This window comes from Macrosteles quadrilineatus, unplaced genomic scaffold (assembly GCF_028750875.1).
Source record: "Macrosteles quadrilineatus isolate MER2022 unplaced genomic scaffold, UCM_ALF_1.0 Scaffold_3__2_contigs__length_128488019, whole genome shotgun sequence".
Lineage (NCBI taxonomy): Eukaryota > Metazoa > Arthropoda > Insecta > Hemiptera > Cicadellidae > Macrosteles > Macrosteles quadrilineatus.
This window is the reverse complement of record NW_026542596.1, coordinates 26,303,692-26,317,909: the sequence shown is the minus strand read 5'-3', so window position 1 is coordinate 26,317,909 and position 14,218 is coordinate 26,303,692. Positions and strand designations below refer to the sequence as shown.

At 34.2% G+C, this 14,218-nt stretch overlaps 1 protein-coding gene across 14 annotated transcripts in view; it reads right to left on the bottom strand.

The window, feature by feature from the left end:
- LOC128988473 (peripheral plasma membrane protein CASK) overlaps positions 1 to 13,978 on the bottom strand; it is a 266,450-nt gene extending 252,472 nt beyond the window's left edge. For all 14 annotated transcript variants that reach the window (XM_054409787.1, XM_054409795.1, XM_054409789.1 and 11 more), the window contains exons 1-5: positions 13,674 to 13,978; positions 11,014 to 11,126; positions 10,570 to 10,675; positions 9,988 to 10,065; positions 1,241 to 1,416 (exon numbers count right to left, since the gene is read on the bottom strand). In XM_054409787.1, coding sequence (XP_054265762.1) covers positions 1,241 to 1,416; positions 9,988 to 10,065; positions 10,570 to 10,675; positions 11,014 to 11,126; positions 13,674 to 13,732 — 532 coding nt within the window. In that variant the 5' untranslated portion in view covers positions 13,733 to 13,978. The remainder of the gene's footprint in view (positions 1 to 1,240; positions 1,417 to 9,987; positions 10,066 to 10,569; positions 10,676 to 11,013; positions 11,127 to 13,673) is intronic.
- Between the last annotated feature and the right edge of the window lie 240 nt (positions 13,979 to 14,218).

The window sequence follows — 14,218 nt, the reverse complement described above, 5'->3', positions numbered from 1 at the left end:
TAACTGATATTCCAAACAAAGGCAAGAAATGCCAGGGAATGACATTTACAGCAAATGCAAAACAATAGCAAAAGGTTACCAGCTTGTTCCACTTGGTAGGCACAATACTACAATACAGTACTATTCCTCGTATGATTGGGCCTTTAGGAGTTTTTTTCTCTTACTTCCACAAATGTTTTGACTAAATAAAGAAATTAATTATTTGTTAACATTTAAGTTAAAGAAAATAAAACCTTTAACGCCACAAACTGAATTAATGAATGACAGTGTATATTTAACCTTCTTGTAAAAAAATTGATAACAGTTATTTGAACTTATCTAGTGTGAAGGCTAACTTTGGTGTAGGCCTATTTATCTTCCATTTCTGATAAATACTATCTAACCTACTAATCCCATGGTTAATGTCAGTAATTATTTAATCTAGAGCAGTTAACAGCAATAAAAATTAAAAATACTTTGAACACATTTAATTATTTAAAAAAAACCCAAGTTTTCACTGTTAGGTAAAATAGCAATGTCCAACAATTTTGAGACGTTGGTGCACTTTTGTGTCATTAAAAAACTCTGTAAGTTATGAATAAGAATACAATTATTTTTATTTGTGGTTGCAACTTTGACAAATTAGGCTTACAAAACCAAAACTTAATATAATTATTTATTGCAAACTATACTCATTTGTTTCTTTTAGATTTAATTGGTTTCAGTGTTTCAGTTGACAATTATTAGTAGGCCTACCGGTAATGTTGTTCAACCTGTAGAAGCTCATAGGCTAGTTTAATGTTTTTCAGTTTCAGCACAAGGAATGGAATTTATAGGTCAAACAAAATGTTAAGAGATAATTTAAGTGCCTCAAGTCTGGTTTGCTCAGCTTTCTTGAAAAATATTCAAACAATGTCTCCAGCAATAAAAAAAAAACACTTACTGCTCAGACAAGCTATCATTTTCTCGTATGTAGTCATCAAGACCATTAATAATTTCCTTTGCAGGTAAAATAACAGAAAATACAATTATTACTTTAATCCTAACAACTGCTTATAAAGTTTTGTTTTATTAGTGTTATGACTATATTTATTCTCATATTAATTAATATAACCTAAATAAAGATAATTGTAGGTGTATGCTTCCAGCAAAACACTCATATTTATGTTGTACGGAAATTCACAAGAATCATTTACCATCAACTCTAGAAGATTTTAAATGCACTACAATATTTTCCAAAACAACCAAACAACCAAATTACCTCCATTGACAACTTTCCCGTCCTGAAGTTGAATGGCGACTCCGAAGCCCCCGAGCTTGACAGGTGCAGAGTTCTCCTTGCTGGCCAACAACACACAGTGTGGCTTGATGTCTCGGTGGATAATGTCGTTCTCATGACAATATCTGAGGGCCTCGAGAATCTGCCTCATGTAGTGACTGCGGAAAACAAAGCCATTATAGCCTTTAAGCTGTAGTAAATATGGCCAGTATAGGCTATTTATGTTTTATCAACATTTACTTGGATGGTTTTGAGTCTGCCCTTCACTCTGGTTATGATGTCCTGTAGTAGATTTTAATTGTTTTCATATTGCATTGCATGTCAAGTTATGTATCAAGTTGTGTGTTGAGTATTCAATGTATTTGACAACTGCTATGACAATAGATTGAAATGTGTAATGTGCCACCTGTGGTACTATAGTTCTGTCAAAATATTGTGTCAATCATGCTTTGGAATTGTTGGCACAAGGTAGCCTACATTGGACATTGAGAATAACTTACCCAGCAGTATGTAGAGTGAACAACTTAACTGTGGGTCACCATTGATAGCCTATCTCAGAAACTAATAGATTTAGAAAATACCCCCGCCCCAGCAAACCTGCAGACTAAGCAAATTTCCATTTACTGTACATACCTGGCTAGATTTCCTCATTTCAAAGGCTATTAGTTCAAAAGAATATCTGCAAAAACTAGAGGTCCCTGTCTCAACTCAATACAAAATGGTGGCAGTTTTTAGTTTTCATCTACCTCAGAAACCAGAGACTCCCACTTAAAAATACCCATTAATATCCAATATTAACCTCTTATCAGGTTGTACCTGGTAAGCGTATCATACTAATATTATAATGTGAAAGTGTGTGCTGTGTTTGTTTGTTTAAAGTTCAATCAGACATTAACTACTGTTTGGGTTGGGTTGAAATTTGGTATGATATGATAGCTCACATTCCCGATTAACATAGACATATTCTTAACTCAAAAATCCTTTTGGGCTCCACCCAAGGGGCTCTAGAGTGTCCCATGATAACCTTATGAGTATTCATATTTAAAATGAGTTAAAGAATTTTGCCAGCTGTTTCAACTACACAAGTTGGTACCCTGTTATTCAACAGCATTAAATAGTATATTTCGTACCTAGGGCCGAAAATGAGGTTTTGCCGGCTCGAGATAGTTTTTAAGTTCGAGACGAAGTCGAGAACTTAAATCGAGCGAGAGCTGCAAAACCATTTCGGTCCGTGGTACGAACGCTATTTTTCACCACACTTAAGCTATTACCGGTACCACTATTCACCACTATAATAATAATGCACACTGATAGTCAACATAACTACAACTTTAAGGTTATGTGAAGAAATAATTTGAGGAATCAGCAAAAATAAAAAGAAATAGTTGCTAGGAAACGGTGACAATAACACAATTCTATTGCAATGCTATGGATTTTGATTGTGTATTTAAAATGCATTAATGTTTTAAGTAAGTAAGCGGACAGCTGATTTTGCGGCCCCGGCCTGTAAAAACCTGCTCGGTCCCCAAATTACGATGACAGCTGGCATGGCCAGCAAAACATAACATTCAGCCACCAATTAACGTATGTAATACAGCCAAAAACATCATAGTGTGGTGAAAAGGTTATAACGTTATAAGGCTTACCAACAGGGTGGAGCACTATTAATTCTTTTTGCATTTATGATAACAGCTAATTTGAAACAAGCGGCAACAAAAAGCTGTGAGAACTTTACTTTTATCTCTTGTTTAGGTGTAGTGGTAGAACATTATTGGCTATGGTAGGTGTGCTATATTATATTTTATACTGTAAAATATAGTAAACCAAATCTTCTTAAAATGTGTCCTCTCCAATTGCAAACGCAAAGCTGAGTATAACTGCAATAAGTCTTTTATACTTATACGCCAACCCCGTACGAAGGACACCCGGGTACTTTGCTGGTCCATTCATAAGAAAAAGTGTACTTTTTAGTTGGTATCACAATTTCCTGACAAATTCATCTTTTTTAAAAATGACCACCATTTTCCAATATGGCGGCTAACTTTATAATTTTATATGTAACCCCTTGTATTTTAAGATAGTTTTAGAATGTAATTGCAATTTGAAACATTTTTATTCTTAAAATTTTTCTCCAAAGCACATGTGCTCTGTATGTATAGGAGCTACATATTGTTACACCTTGGAAAAAGTGGCTTCCTGTGTACATTCTACATCTTGTTAATCCTAAACAAGTAGTTTAAGGAAGAAGAATTAAGAGTAATTAAGTCCTAAAATTGCATTAATTCTAAAAAGATCAAAGACATTAATTCTACTTTTTCAAATATGGTGTCTAGCTTTAAAATTTCTTATAGAATCCTTTTTTAGAATGATCTTTTTAGAATGTAGATGCAATTTGAATTCTTATTTGCTCTTAGCATTTCCTCTCCAAACTTACTCGTTTAGGACCAAGTATGAATGTCATAAGAAAATAGTTAAAAATTCTCCATTTAATGTTTTCTTTAAATCTAATAGTTTAACTGAGATACCAGTGGGGGCACAGTTAAGTAGTCCACCCTGTACGTTATGCATTATTAAATAATTTTATAGTTTTATAAATAATATTCAGCAAAGTTAAAGTTGTTAACAATAAATCTAACTATCAATTGTTGAGCTGAGGACACCACCTAGGAGCGTCTTTATTTTAACCCGAATATGAGCGAAGGATGAGTGAAGAATGGTGTAAAAAGATCTATGTAGCATTGTTATTGACTAAGATCAGCTGTTTCATTAGCCACAGGATCATTTATTTAAAAACCCAATGATCAGGAACAGCTGGATCCAGTTTCGAACCATCATAAAGCTACTGATCAAAACCAGTAACCTTTTGATTGTTAGGATCAAATCCAGATAACTTGTAAAAATATTTTAAAATATTTTGCAAAACACAATGTCACATAAATGTGAGTTAACTCTTTGATTTATGTTGCATTGGCTAGCAGAACTTATTTAAGTTTGATCACTTTAATAATAAAATAGTTGTTTGTACAAGGTGTGGCTGAAAAGTAACTTACCCCTCCCCTTAACTTTTCAACCATTTGAGATATTTTAAATCTGTTTGCGGAAACCTTTTTAGATATGAGGGGCTACAATAATTATGGTCAATTTTGAAAATTTTGCCCTTAGGGGTAGTGGGGTAGGGGGTAGCTCAAAAATTTCAAATGACAAGTATAGTCGAGTTTGGTATCGTTTTACAGGTCTTGACGAAACATAAAAGTTGACATAAAGAAAACCAAAATCGGCCCACTAATGACAAAATGGCGCCCTAAAATGTTTCAAATCCAAATAACCACGAGGGTGGCAAAAAAATTAACCTGCACCCTCTTTAACTTTTGAACTGTTTGAGATATTTGAAATCAGTTTGCAGCAACTTGTTTGGATATGAAGGGCTATAATAATTATGGTCAGTTTTGAAAATTTTGCCCTTCCAGTGGGGGTAGGGGGTTGCTCAAAATTTTTAAATAGCAAGTAAGGTCGAGTTTGGTACCATTTTACAGGTCTTGACGAAACATAACAATTAACATAAAGAAAACAGAAATCGGAGCATTAATAACAAAATGGCAGTTCAAAATTACTTTTAATGACCATCGTCTTAATCATTTTAACATTAGGTTTAACGAGTACCTAGGTTTGCTGCTACAAGGAAACTAATAAAGTGTGTTTTTTGTAAAATATTGATAGCTTAGTACAAAATAAATAAATTTGATCAAAATACAAAATATATCCATAAACAAGCAAACTACAACATTTGACAATATTCTCCATAAGAATAACATGGGAATTTTAAATTTACAATTTTTTAAATTTTCTCCGTTACTATTAACCGAACAAATATACTTTTATATACTAAATTAATTGTTTTTTTAAGCTCTTTAAAAAGGTCCAAAGAGAAATTGGGGGATTTTGTGTTTTGAGGGTCAAAAGTGTGAAAAACCAATTTTTACCCCATAAAACCCCCCCGTAAAGCCCCGTTCCCATGGTCCGATCATGCTGGTTCGCGAACTCATTCAAGTTTATCCCGCTTTACACCTTTAAACCAAATTTCATCAAAATCAGACAAAAATTACTCAAGTTATTTTGTTCACGGACGTATATATATATATATATATATATATATATATATATATAAGTCTATATATATATATATAAGTCTATATATATATATAAGTCTATATATATATATATATATATATATACATATATAACAATTTGAACGAATGGTGTTTTTGGCCTCTGGGGACATCAAAATGAAAAAGTAAATCGGTCCCGGGTCTAGGTCTTACCGTGCCACCTACGGTAATAGCTACTTCCCTATAGGGAAATTCGCTAAAATAAACTTTTTATGGCCATTTTAGACTTTTAGTACAAGTAAGGCAAACCACTTATTACCAATAGCCTACCATCCATCTTAAATATTTGACAGTGTTTAATAGTAAATTTGTAGTGGCCCGTCGAAGATGAAACAACTTTGTTAACAAGGTTAGAACTTAGATGATTCATCAGGAGCCTAATCAGGACTCTCAGGAATATTGCTTTAAAATCAATAGTGAGATCCTTAGAATCCCTAGAATATCTTAGGACATTTCTGTTGTATGTAAAACATGTAGCCTATTTAAAATTTATTATTTATTTGACTTTAAAACAGACTAGTAGAATTATGATGTTGTATATTAAAAGTACCTCATAACATGGCAATGGTGTTGAAAGTAAATCAAACAGATAGTCCGTCCCACCAAACTGCACACAACGTTTTCTAACAAACAATGTGTTATGTACTTTTTTAATATGTCCAAACAAATCTTTCCTTGCTCTAATACAGGGTATGTCATAATCACATCAAAGCATAACGATGAGTGATAAGTAAATTGAATAATGATTGCTATTTCTGGACTACCAATTATTTTGGCAAACAAAAAATACATTGTCTGGACTCTAAGGCCCAACGCACACGGTGTGACTGTTTTACAACTTTCGTTGCAAACCAGTTGCTCGTGCAACTGTTTTGAGACCTCGGCAATGTATTGCAATGGGGAGGCGCACACAACGCAACTGGTTGTATGCGATTTCAAAAAAAGTTTGAAACCAGTCACATGCAACCGTGGGCCCGACGTTGCAGTTGCGTTGCAGAGTTCAGTTGCACGAGACCATGGGGTGTTTTTGTGATGTTTGGTGGTATTTTGGTGGAATTTTGACGGCCGTATAGTGTTTTTAGTGTTTATAATTTCCTATCCAAATAGCTCTAGCTGCTACAAACAGCCTAGTACGAACATTCTTACTCAAATAAGGGTGAACCCAATGCTCTCTCAGTACTCTTCGCTGTCTTCGGTATTGATAATAGCTAATAACGTCTTCTTCGTCTGAGTCCGACGTAGTAAGCACACTTAAGGCCTTAAAACAACGTAACTGTACTAAATTTGCACTCCACTGATTGCACAATAGACGCAACTGTCGTTGTAAAACAGTCACACCGTGTGCGGACAGAAGTTTTGTTTCAGTTGTAAACTGGTTCCAGACGCAACTGGTTTGCAACAGTTGTTGTAAAACAGTCACACCGTGTGCGCTGGGCCTAATATAGAGTTGAGATCCGTGATATTTTTTGAAAAATTTTGACGAACCAGTACAAGCCAACGGTTTGCATATGATGCGCTTTGGGCCTGAGAGGTATTGCACTCCTCTCCACCTTGTGGGGGATTTCGTCTTCCTTGCGCCTCCAACATATGTATAACCTCTTGTGCCCCTGGGCCCATTTATAAAGCCAGTACTGAACCAGTAAATAATATTTAAGTACAGTATAACTGGTATAACCCTTTACTTAATTGTATCACTGCTTTGATGAGTAACAATAATTATAAGTTAGTTTTAGAAAGGTTGCAAGGTAATCAGACAAAAGAAAATATTCATAAATTAGATGTAACATTCCATACTGACCGAAATAACTCCAGAATCATTATTTCACTTTTGCATCCAGACCATGTTACTTTTTTGACCACCTAATTAGGCAACCTAATCCCTAAATATTTTGGAACAATAAAACCTTAATAATCTTTATTTATTAATGTTCATGGGAGAAATCTGTCACTCAAGGGATAAAATAACACTGCATTGGGAGAATAATTCAGAATAATTCGCATAGGCGATTCTGTTACTACCACTTTGCTGCCATGAACAAATAATCAAATGGTTTGATAGAGGAATGTGTTTATGTTGAAAATGCTTGCCTTTTGTTATTTATAATATATGCTACATGATATGAATGTTTATTTATTATCAGCTGTCTGTTTTATTAGTCTAATTTTGTTCCATGTCTTGTAAATATTTATGAGAAATACAGTCACTTGGTTTGTAGTTTAAATTTGTTTTTCATTGTAGTTATAACTTAGATTTTCCCTAAACACCTACTTGGGAGAATAATTGAAGAGTTTAACCATAGTCAAAGGTTTAACCCTAGATCTGTTGTTGGTCGATTATCGGCCACTAAAACGCAACTCCTCAGTGGCACTGGTCGATTAGCGACCAAGACAACATGGGTCAGGTTTTTCTATTATTAAAATATGAAAACCGTTTTAAATCACAATGAATCTTATATCATTAGAAAGATGAGATTCTGAGGATTCATGTTCATGTATGAAACCTTATTGAGCGAGTATTATGTAGCAAGAAACATAGTTTGAAAAACTAGAGTTCAAAATATATTTTGGTGGAAAGTTTTGGTCACCTGACAACAAAAACAGCTGTTTTTGGCGATCGAAAACTAAATTGTATCCAATATTATCAAATATTCTGAAACTACAATAAATTCCCTACAATTGCTGAATCTATGAGGTAGATTGTAAAAATTTTATTTGGTTTTAAAAATGTCATAAAAATTATGTTTTTATAAAAAGAGTTTCAAAATTTTACATTCCGACGTAAATTACTCAGAAATATTAGAATCCAACTACATATATACTTTCAGAAAGATCTTTTTTTTCTATTATGCAGTACAAAAGTTATTTCCTGTTAATGCTTTCAATTATTTTCTACATGACTAACAAATTTTGTAGTTTTTTAAAAAAGAACATATTATGTATGTAGAATTTCTATTTTTATTTTTATGAGTATTTAAAAAACATTGATATTTCTACGTAGAATATATCATATTTCACACAACCTTTACTTTTAGATAAAATATGTAAAAAATTATTTTGTGGTTTTCTTGTGGGTTGCTTTATAAATTTATAATTTGCATAATTCGAAAATTTGCAAGCCTTTTGCTATTACGCCTAAACACATTGCTAGAATTTGTTTTTATATCATTTTATTCTACATTTATCACTGAACAGAAGATACAGGGTGTTTTGAAAAGAATGGCGGGATTTTAAAAGGTAATTTCTTGGATACTATTCAAAGTACGGTAACTAAACATTTTATACGTCAAATTGAAGCTAAAATAACTAAGTTAAGTTTCCCGTGTAGCAAGGGAGGGAACTTTGACCTTGGCATGCATAAAAAAGGTGCGGGGTGATAGGCTGCTATTGTGATACGCCTGACGCCAGTCGCCAGTACGACGTTTACGGCGCAACAGAAGGCACAGATTGTAATATGTAGTTCGCAGAGTTTATATCCATTGCTAAATTAAACTACATTTAAATCTACTTTATGATAACGAAACTTGACGCTGGTTTAATGGGTTTCGTGGCACTGAAGTGTTTTGAAAAGACATTCACCTGGCCGGCTAAAAACAAGCGATGACTTAGTCGATGAAATCCGACAATTCTGCATCAGAGGCCTGAAAAAATCGATTGCCCGACGAAGTCTTCAGTTCAACACACCTAAATTGGTTTCTTTATGATGTTATCTATAAAATATAGAGTCTTTGTGCCGAAAAAGATTCAGTTAAGACGTCAGATAAACCCTTCGATCGCTCTAAGCGTCAGACTTTGCCAGTTTTACGCTCATATAAGATTGATGAAAATCTGAGTTTTATTAAATCATTCCGAATTGTATGAAAGAATTAGAAAAAAACTTTATTCTTTTCCCTTCAATTTGATGTTTAAATCGTGTAATTATCTTGAATAGTCCCCGAGCAAAAACCGTTTGAAATCCCGGCATTCTTTTAAAAACACCCTGTATATGTGTACTTATATTTACAAATAACTGTTATATGGCGATATATATGGCACCACTACAAAAGGGCCAAAATATACCCGCCACTGGTGAATAAAATGACCGTCAGATCTAGGGTTCATGCAAGGACAGCTCTCTTTGCCGAGGCATCCTACTAATTGTTTCTCTAAATGAGTGAAATTACAGCTTGAGTTGGGCTAAAAAATAGCTTGAGTCATGTTATAAACTTTAGCTAACTAGCTATTGGTGATCAGCTAGATTTGAACTCATGCCTCCAGGACAGAAATTTGGTGGTTTTGACAATATTCACCAATCTCATATGAAACCAAAATGTTAAGGGTTCCATTGTGAATGGATGGATTCTGGATCCAAATGCCTTTTGTAATGGTATCAATTAATTAAATTATCTAACAAAATGACAACTGAAGTTAGCATAGTGAAATGGTCAGGGTTGGTTTCCTAAACGTTTGAAAATACAAACAGTATACAAAAACACAAAAGCATCTAGCCCTTTCCTTGCTACAATACCAACTATCTATAGAATTATTATTAAAATTCCTGACGAAAATAATCATTTATAATGTTACCTTGCTACTGCCTCACTGTAGACGAAACCTGCCATCGCTCGTCTCACAATCTCAAAGCAGATGTCAGATCCATCCATGCTGAAAATTACAACAAGTTTAGTCTTACTCACTCATATCAAGATACAATAATAAAGATGATCCTAGCAAATACTGAGCATTATGTTAACATTCAAACTCAGTAAGAAAGTAACTGCGACCAAACGTGAGTTATATACTTTGAATGTTGAAACTACTAAACTAAATTATTGAACCCATCTGACATACTAATGTATGTGCATTAGTCATGACACAATCTCTTATATTTGAAATAATACAACTGTAATTCCCCCAAAATCAAGTACTGTAATACCAAAGTTAAAACAAACTAAGTTAAACCCATCATACACAATCAAAATTAAGTTTATTATTTGCTGGCTTCAGCTGTAGAGAAGGATGTTCCTGTAGTGTATGTTCTCTTTAAAATTTCTTGTAGGTAAGCAAAATCTTGTTTGTTACTCTTGCATCCAGTATATGATCGGTTAAAGCTTATAGGGTTAGGTAGCATTGAAAACATGATGGCTGTAATGTATTAAAACAACTTACTATTCAAACACCATGTAGAGCATTCCTTCTGAGCTATATGTCTCTAACAGCTCTACGATATGCGGATGCTTTAGCATGTGACATATTGTAGCTTCCCTCTTCAAATCTGCAACATTTCCACAAAAATGTTTAAAAGGGAGTTTAGTAAAAAAAAACATGAACTTTTACAGTAGGCCTACAAGAAATATAAGTAGGCCTAGTCACTGATAAAAGATAGTGGAGATAGCTTAGTAGATATAAAATCATTTATTTATTTATTACGGTATTAACCATTTTACAATAATTTATAATATACATTAATTTTACTCAAGATAATAAATGCAACATTTAATCATTATCACGTAAAAAAACGTGGCATGAAACGGAGCCATCACAGATAAATAGACCCAAAACTGAGATGATGTTTGACATCTAAGGGTATTTTAGTGTTTAGTTAATACAAACCTGAGGTGCTAAGTCCCGGACTCGAGGTAAACTTTGCAACATCTACGATCTTCACAGCAAACTGGTGACCTGTCTGCCGATGAATACATCTTCTTACTAAACTGAAAGGACCCCTGAAACAACAGCAGTTTATAAACTTAATTAGCCTGAACTATGAAATACAGAGTCTTTACTGTGACATTTATATTTCATAGGATGGCTATGCTGATTTTCATAAAAGCAGTGGAGTCACACTCGGCTGATTTTGTGCTAAACCAATGGGTCAATCAAACAATCTTTATTCACCTAGGCAGATAGGCCTACATAGGCTAGGGCTAGAGTAAAGTGTTGCAACAAGATACATTTTTAAAAACTTGCAATTTTTTATGTTTCTTTATTTCTTTTGTAAATTACATATTCTCATGGATTTATTATCAGTTGGATGGTTCAAATATATAGGCCTAAACGTATAATACGTCCTCTGTAACAATGAATTTTTGAAGCCTGAGCTTAAACCTGTATGAAAGTACAAAAACTTAAAATCAAAATTATCTCCTGTTAGCGTCAACCGCATAACTCGTAAGTTATGATAAGTTGCCCCTTAATTTTTTGCTTTATTAAAAACTTGACATGATTTACTTGGCAAAAATCAGTAGAGTACTTGACATCAGCGAACTATATTGGTAGCTCAATTCAACTCTGATTATTTTTCTAAAACTGCCTAGCTTGAAGCTTACAGTTAGGCTAAATGAGATGTCTATCACTAGCAGCGTCTGACAGAATGATACTTATCATTACAGTATACTCCCTCTTATCCGATATCTTTTAACCGGACATCGGTTTAACCAGACTACACTCGGCAGAAATGATCTCTTTAACTGGACAATTTTTATCAGCACATCGGTTTAACCGGAGTAGATCGGCAGGAAGTGGGTGGTACTGAAACGACCGTTCTCGTGGGAAACATTTGAGACCAGTGATCACGTGTCTAAATACAATGTTCTCCTAAATTTAAGTCAAATACTGTAAATTCAGTAGGTATTCATTTAAACGGTCCGTTTTAACGAGTTTTTGGGGGTGTCGTTTTAAGTGGAATAGCCGCTATCCGGACTGGCCTCGGTCCCAAGGAGTCCGGATAAGAGGGAGTCTACTGTTGTCAAAAAACTGTGTGGTTGAAGCTGTTAACCCAGAAGGCCTAAATGATGTGACATTTTATTGACCGTTAAGTAATTACAAAATACAATAGGTCTTGTCAATTTTAAAATACATAGCTACATAAAATAAGAAATGGGATGAATAAAAATAGCTACTTTGATTGAAATTTTCTGATGTCTAAATACAGGCAGGGAGCTGGTCTAGTGGTAGGCCTAAATCATGGGGCATTGGTTCTCAAGGTCTAAGGATCAAATCCTATCAACCACCAGGGATTTCAGCATATATGATAGGCCTAATGCTGAGAAACTCTAGGTAGGCCTAAAACTATGTGTAAACGGTTCCGGCAATGGAAAATGTTAGATTTTTAAGCTAACAGGCAATTAGGCCTAGCTCGTTAAAATCCAGTTTAAGAGTTTATAAACGAATGTTGGATTAAAAGCGAAACTTAAATACCCGACTCCATCATAAACTTAACTTACTTGAACATAAAAGTATTGATTGGATTGATAACCAATCTTAGCCTAACCAAAAACCAAACTTTCTATAAGTTGCGGGACCAATTGTAGGCTAAGAATTGATAATAGGATGGAGTCCGATATGGAAGTTTTGTTTTTTTGATACTGGTATTGAACATTTTTTAGGCTTACTTATCTGAAGGGGTTTTAAGACTTCTATTCTATGGTGGTTTAGACTAGGCCAAATAGGCTATCACACAAAGTATAAACATTGATTGTAAAACACAATATTATTGATATTTCATTCCATAACATGATTCTATGGTATGCCTAAAGAAGCCTATTGGTAGTGTAGTGTAGACTTTCACGAGCAGGTATAAGGGTAATTAATATTTTAAGTAGGCCTATGGTATTTAGTGAAACTTTGATATAGGTACAACTTCACGCCTATTATTGAACATTAAAGTATCGATTCAACCGATAAACAAACTTAGCCAAACCAAAAATACCTAAGTTATTGTCAGGTTTCCAGCTGTAACTTAGGTGTAAGCTATCTGTACCTAGCCTATTTTGCTTGTGTGACTTGGCTTTGAATCTGAGAAAATCAGATATTCAAAGTCGTGAGAGTAGAAATCACAGCCCAGACAGAAGGCTATAACTGTGGCATAACCAGCACCATGCTTATACCTAGGTGTTTAATTGTTTGACTAGGCTTAGTTAAAAACTTATATCATATGAGGAGTCATGAGAGTATTGTGTATTAGAAATCACAGCCCAGACAGAAGGCTATACTGTGGCATAACTAGCACCATTCTTATACCTAAGCCCTATGATTTGTTTAATTGATTTGACTAGTTAAACTTATATCATATTGGGACGACCAACTTCAGTTTACCAGACACTTTAGAATTTTATTGAAGAAACTAAATTAAATGTTCCAAGCACTTTGAACTTGGAGCTAGCCTACTTGTTTACTGTATCCCATAATCAAGCCTAAAGTTTACTTGGAAAGGTCAAAGGTCCGAGGTTTTGTTTTAGTTCTAATTATTTAGTTTTAATACGTAAACTTACTTCCCAATTATTTCACACAGTTCATAAACATCATCGAAAAGAATTTCGTCTTCTGCCATTTCTGGCAAATATGCCGATAAAATCGTACAGAGCAAAAACACCACTGGGATAACAAACACTCACGTCACCTAGTTAACCATTGGAACACGATTAGATTAGTCATTTCATTCATGGTTCTTTAGAAGGAAAATAACACAGAAATTTATTAATGTGCATGAATATGAATTTATTGAAATGAGCCTTTGATTTGACACCTAATACACCTGATGAATGAACCGGGGGTGGGGCGTGTCGCACACTGACAAACGGAGTCCGGATTTTTGACACTGACAGTGCCCTAGCAGAACGAAACACACAAGCGGCGAATTCCTGCAAAGAAGCGCAAAGCCCACCAGATACCAGGTTTGCCAATGGCAACTTCTCAAAATTGTCTTGAACTGCGAAAGCGTACTAATATAATGTATAATATATGTATTTCATTATCATGGATTTCAATTATGTATTTCAACTATCATTATATATGTATTACATATATGTATTTCAAT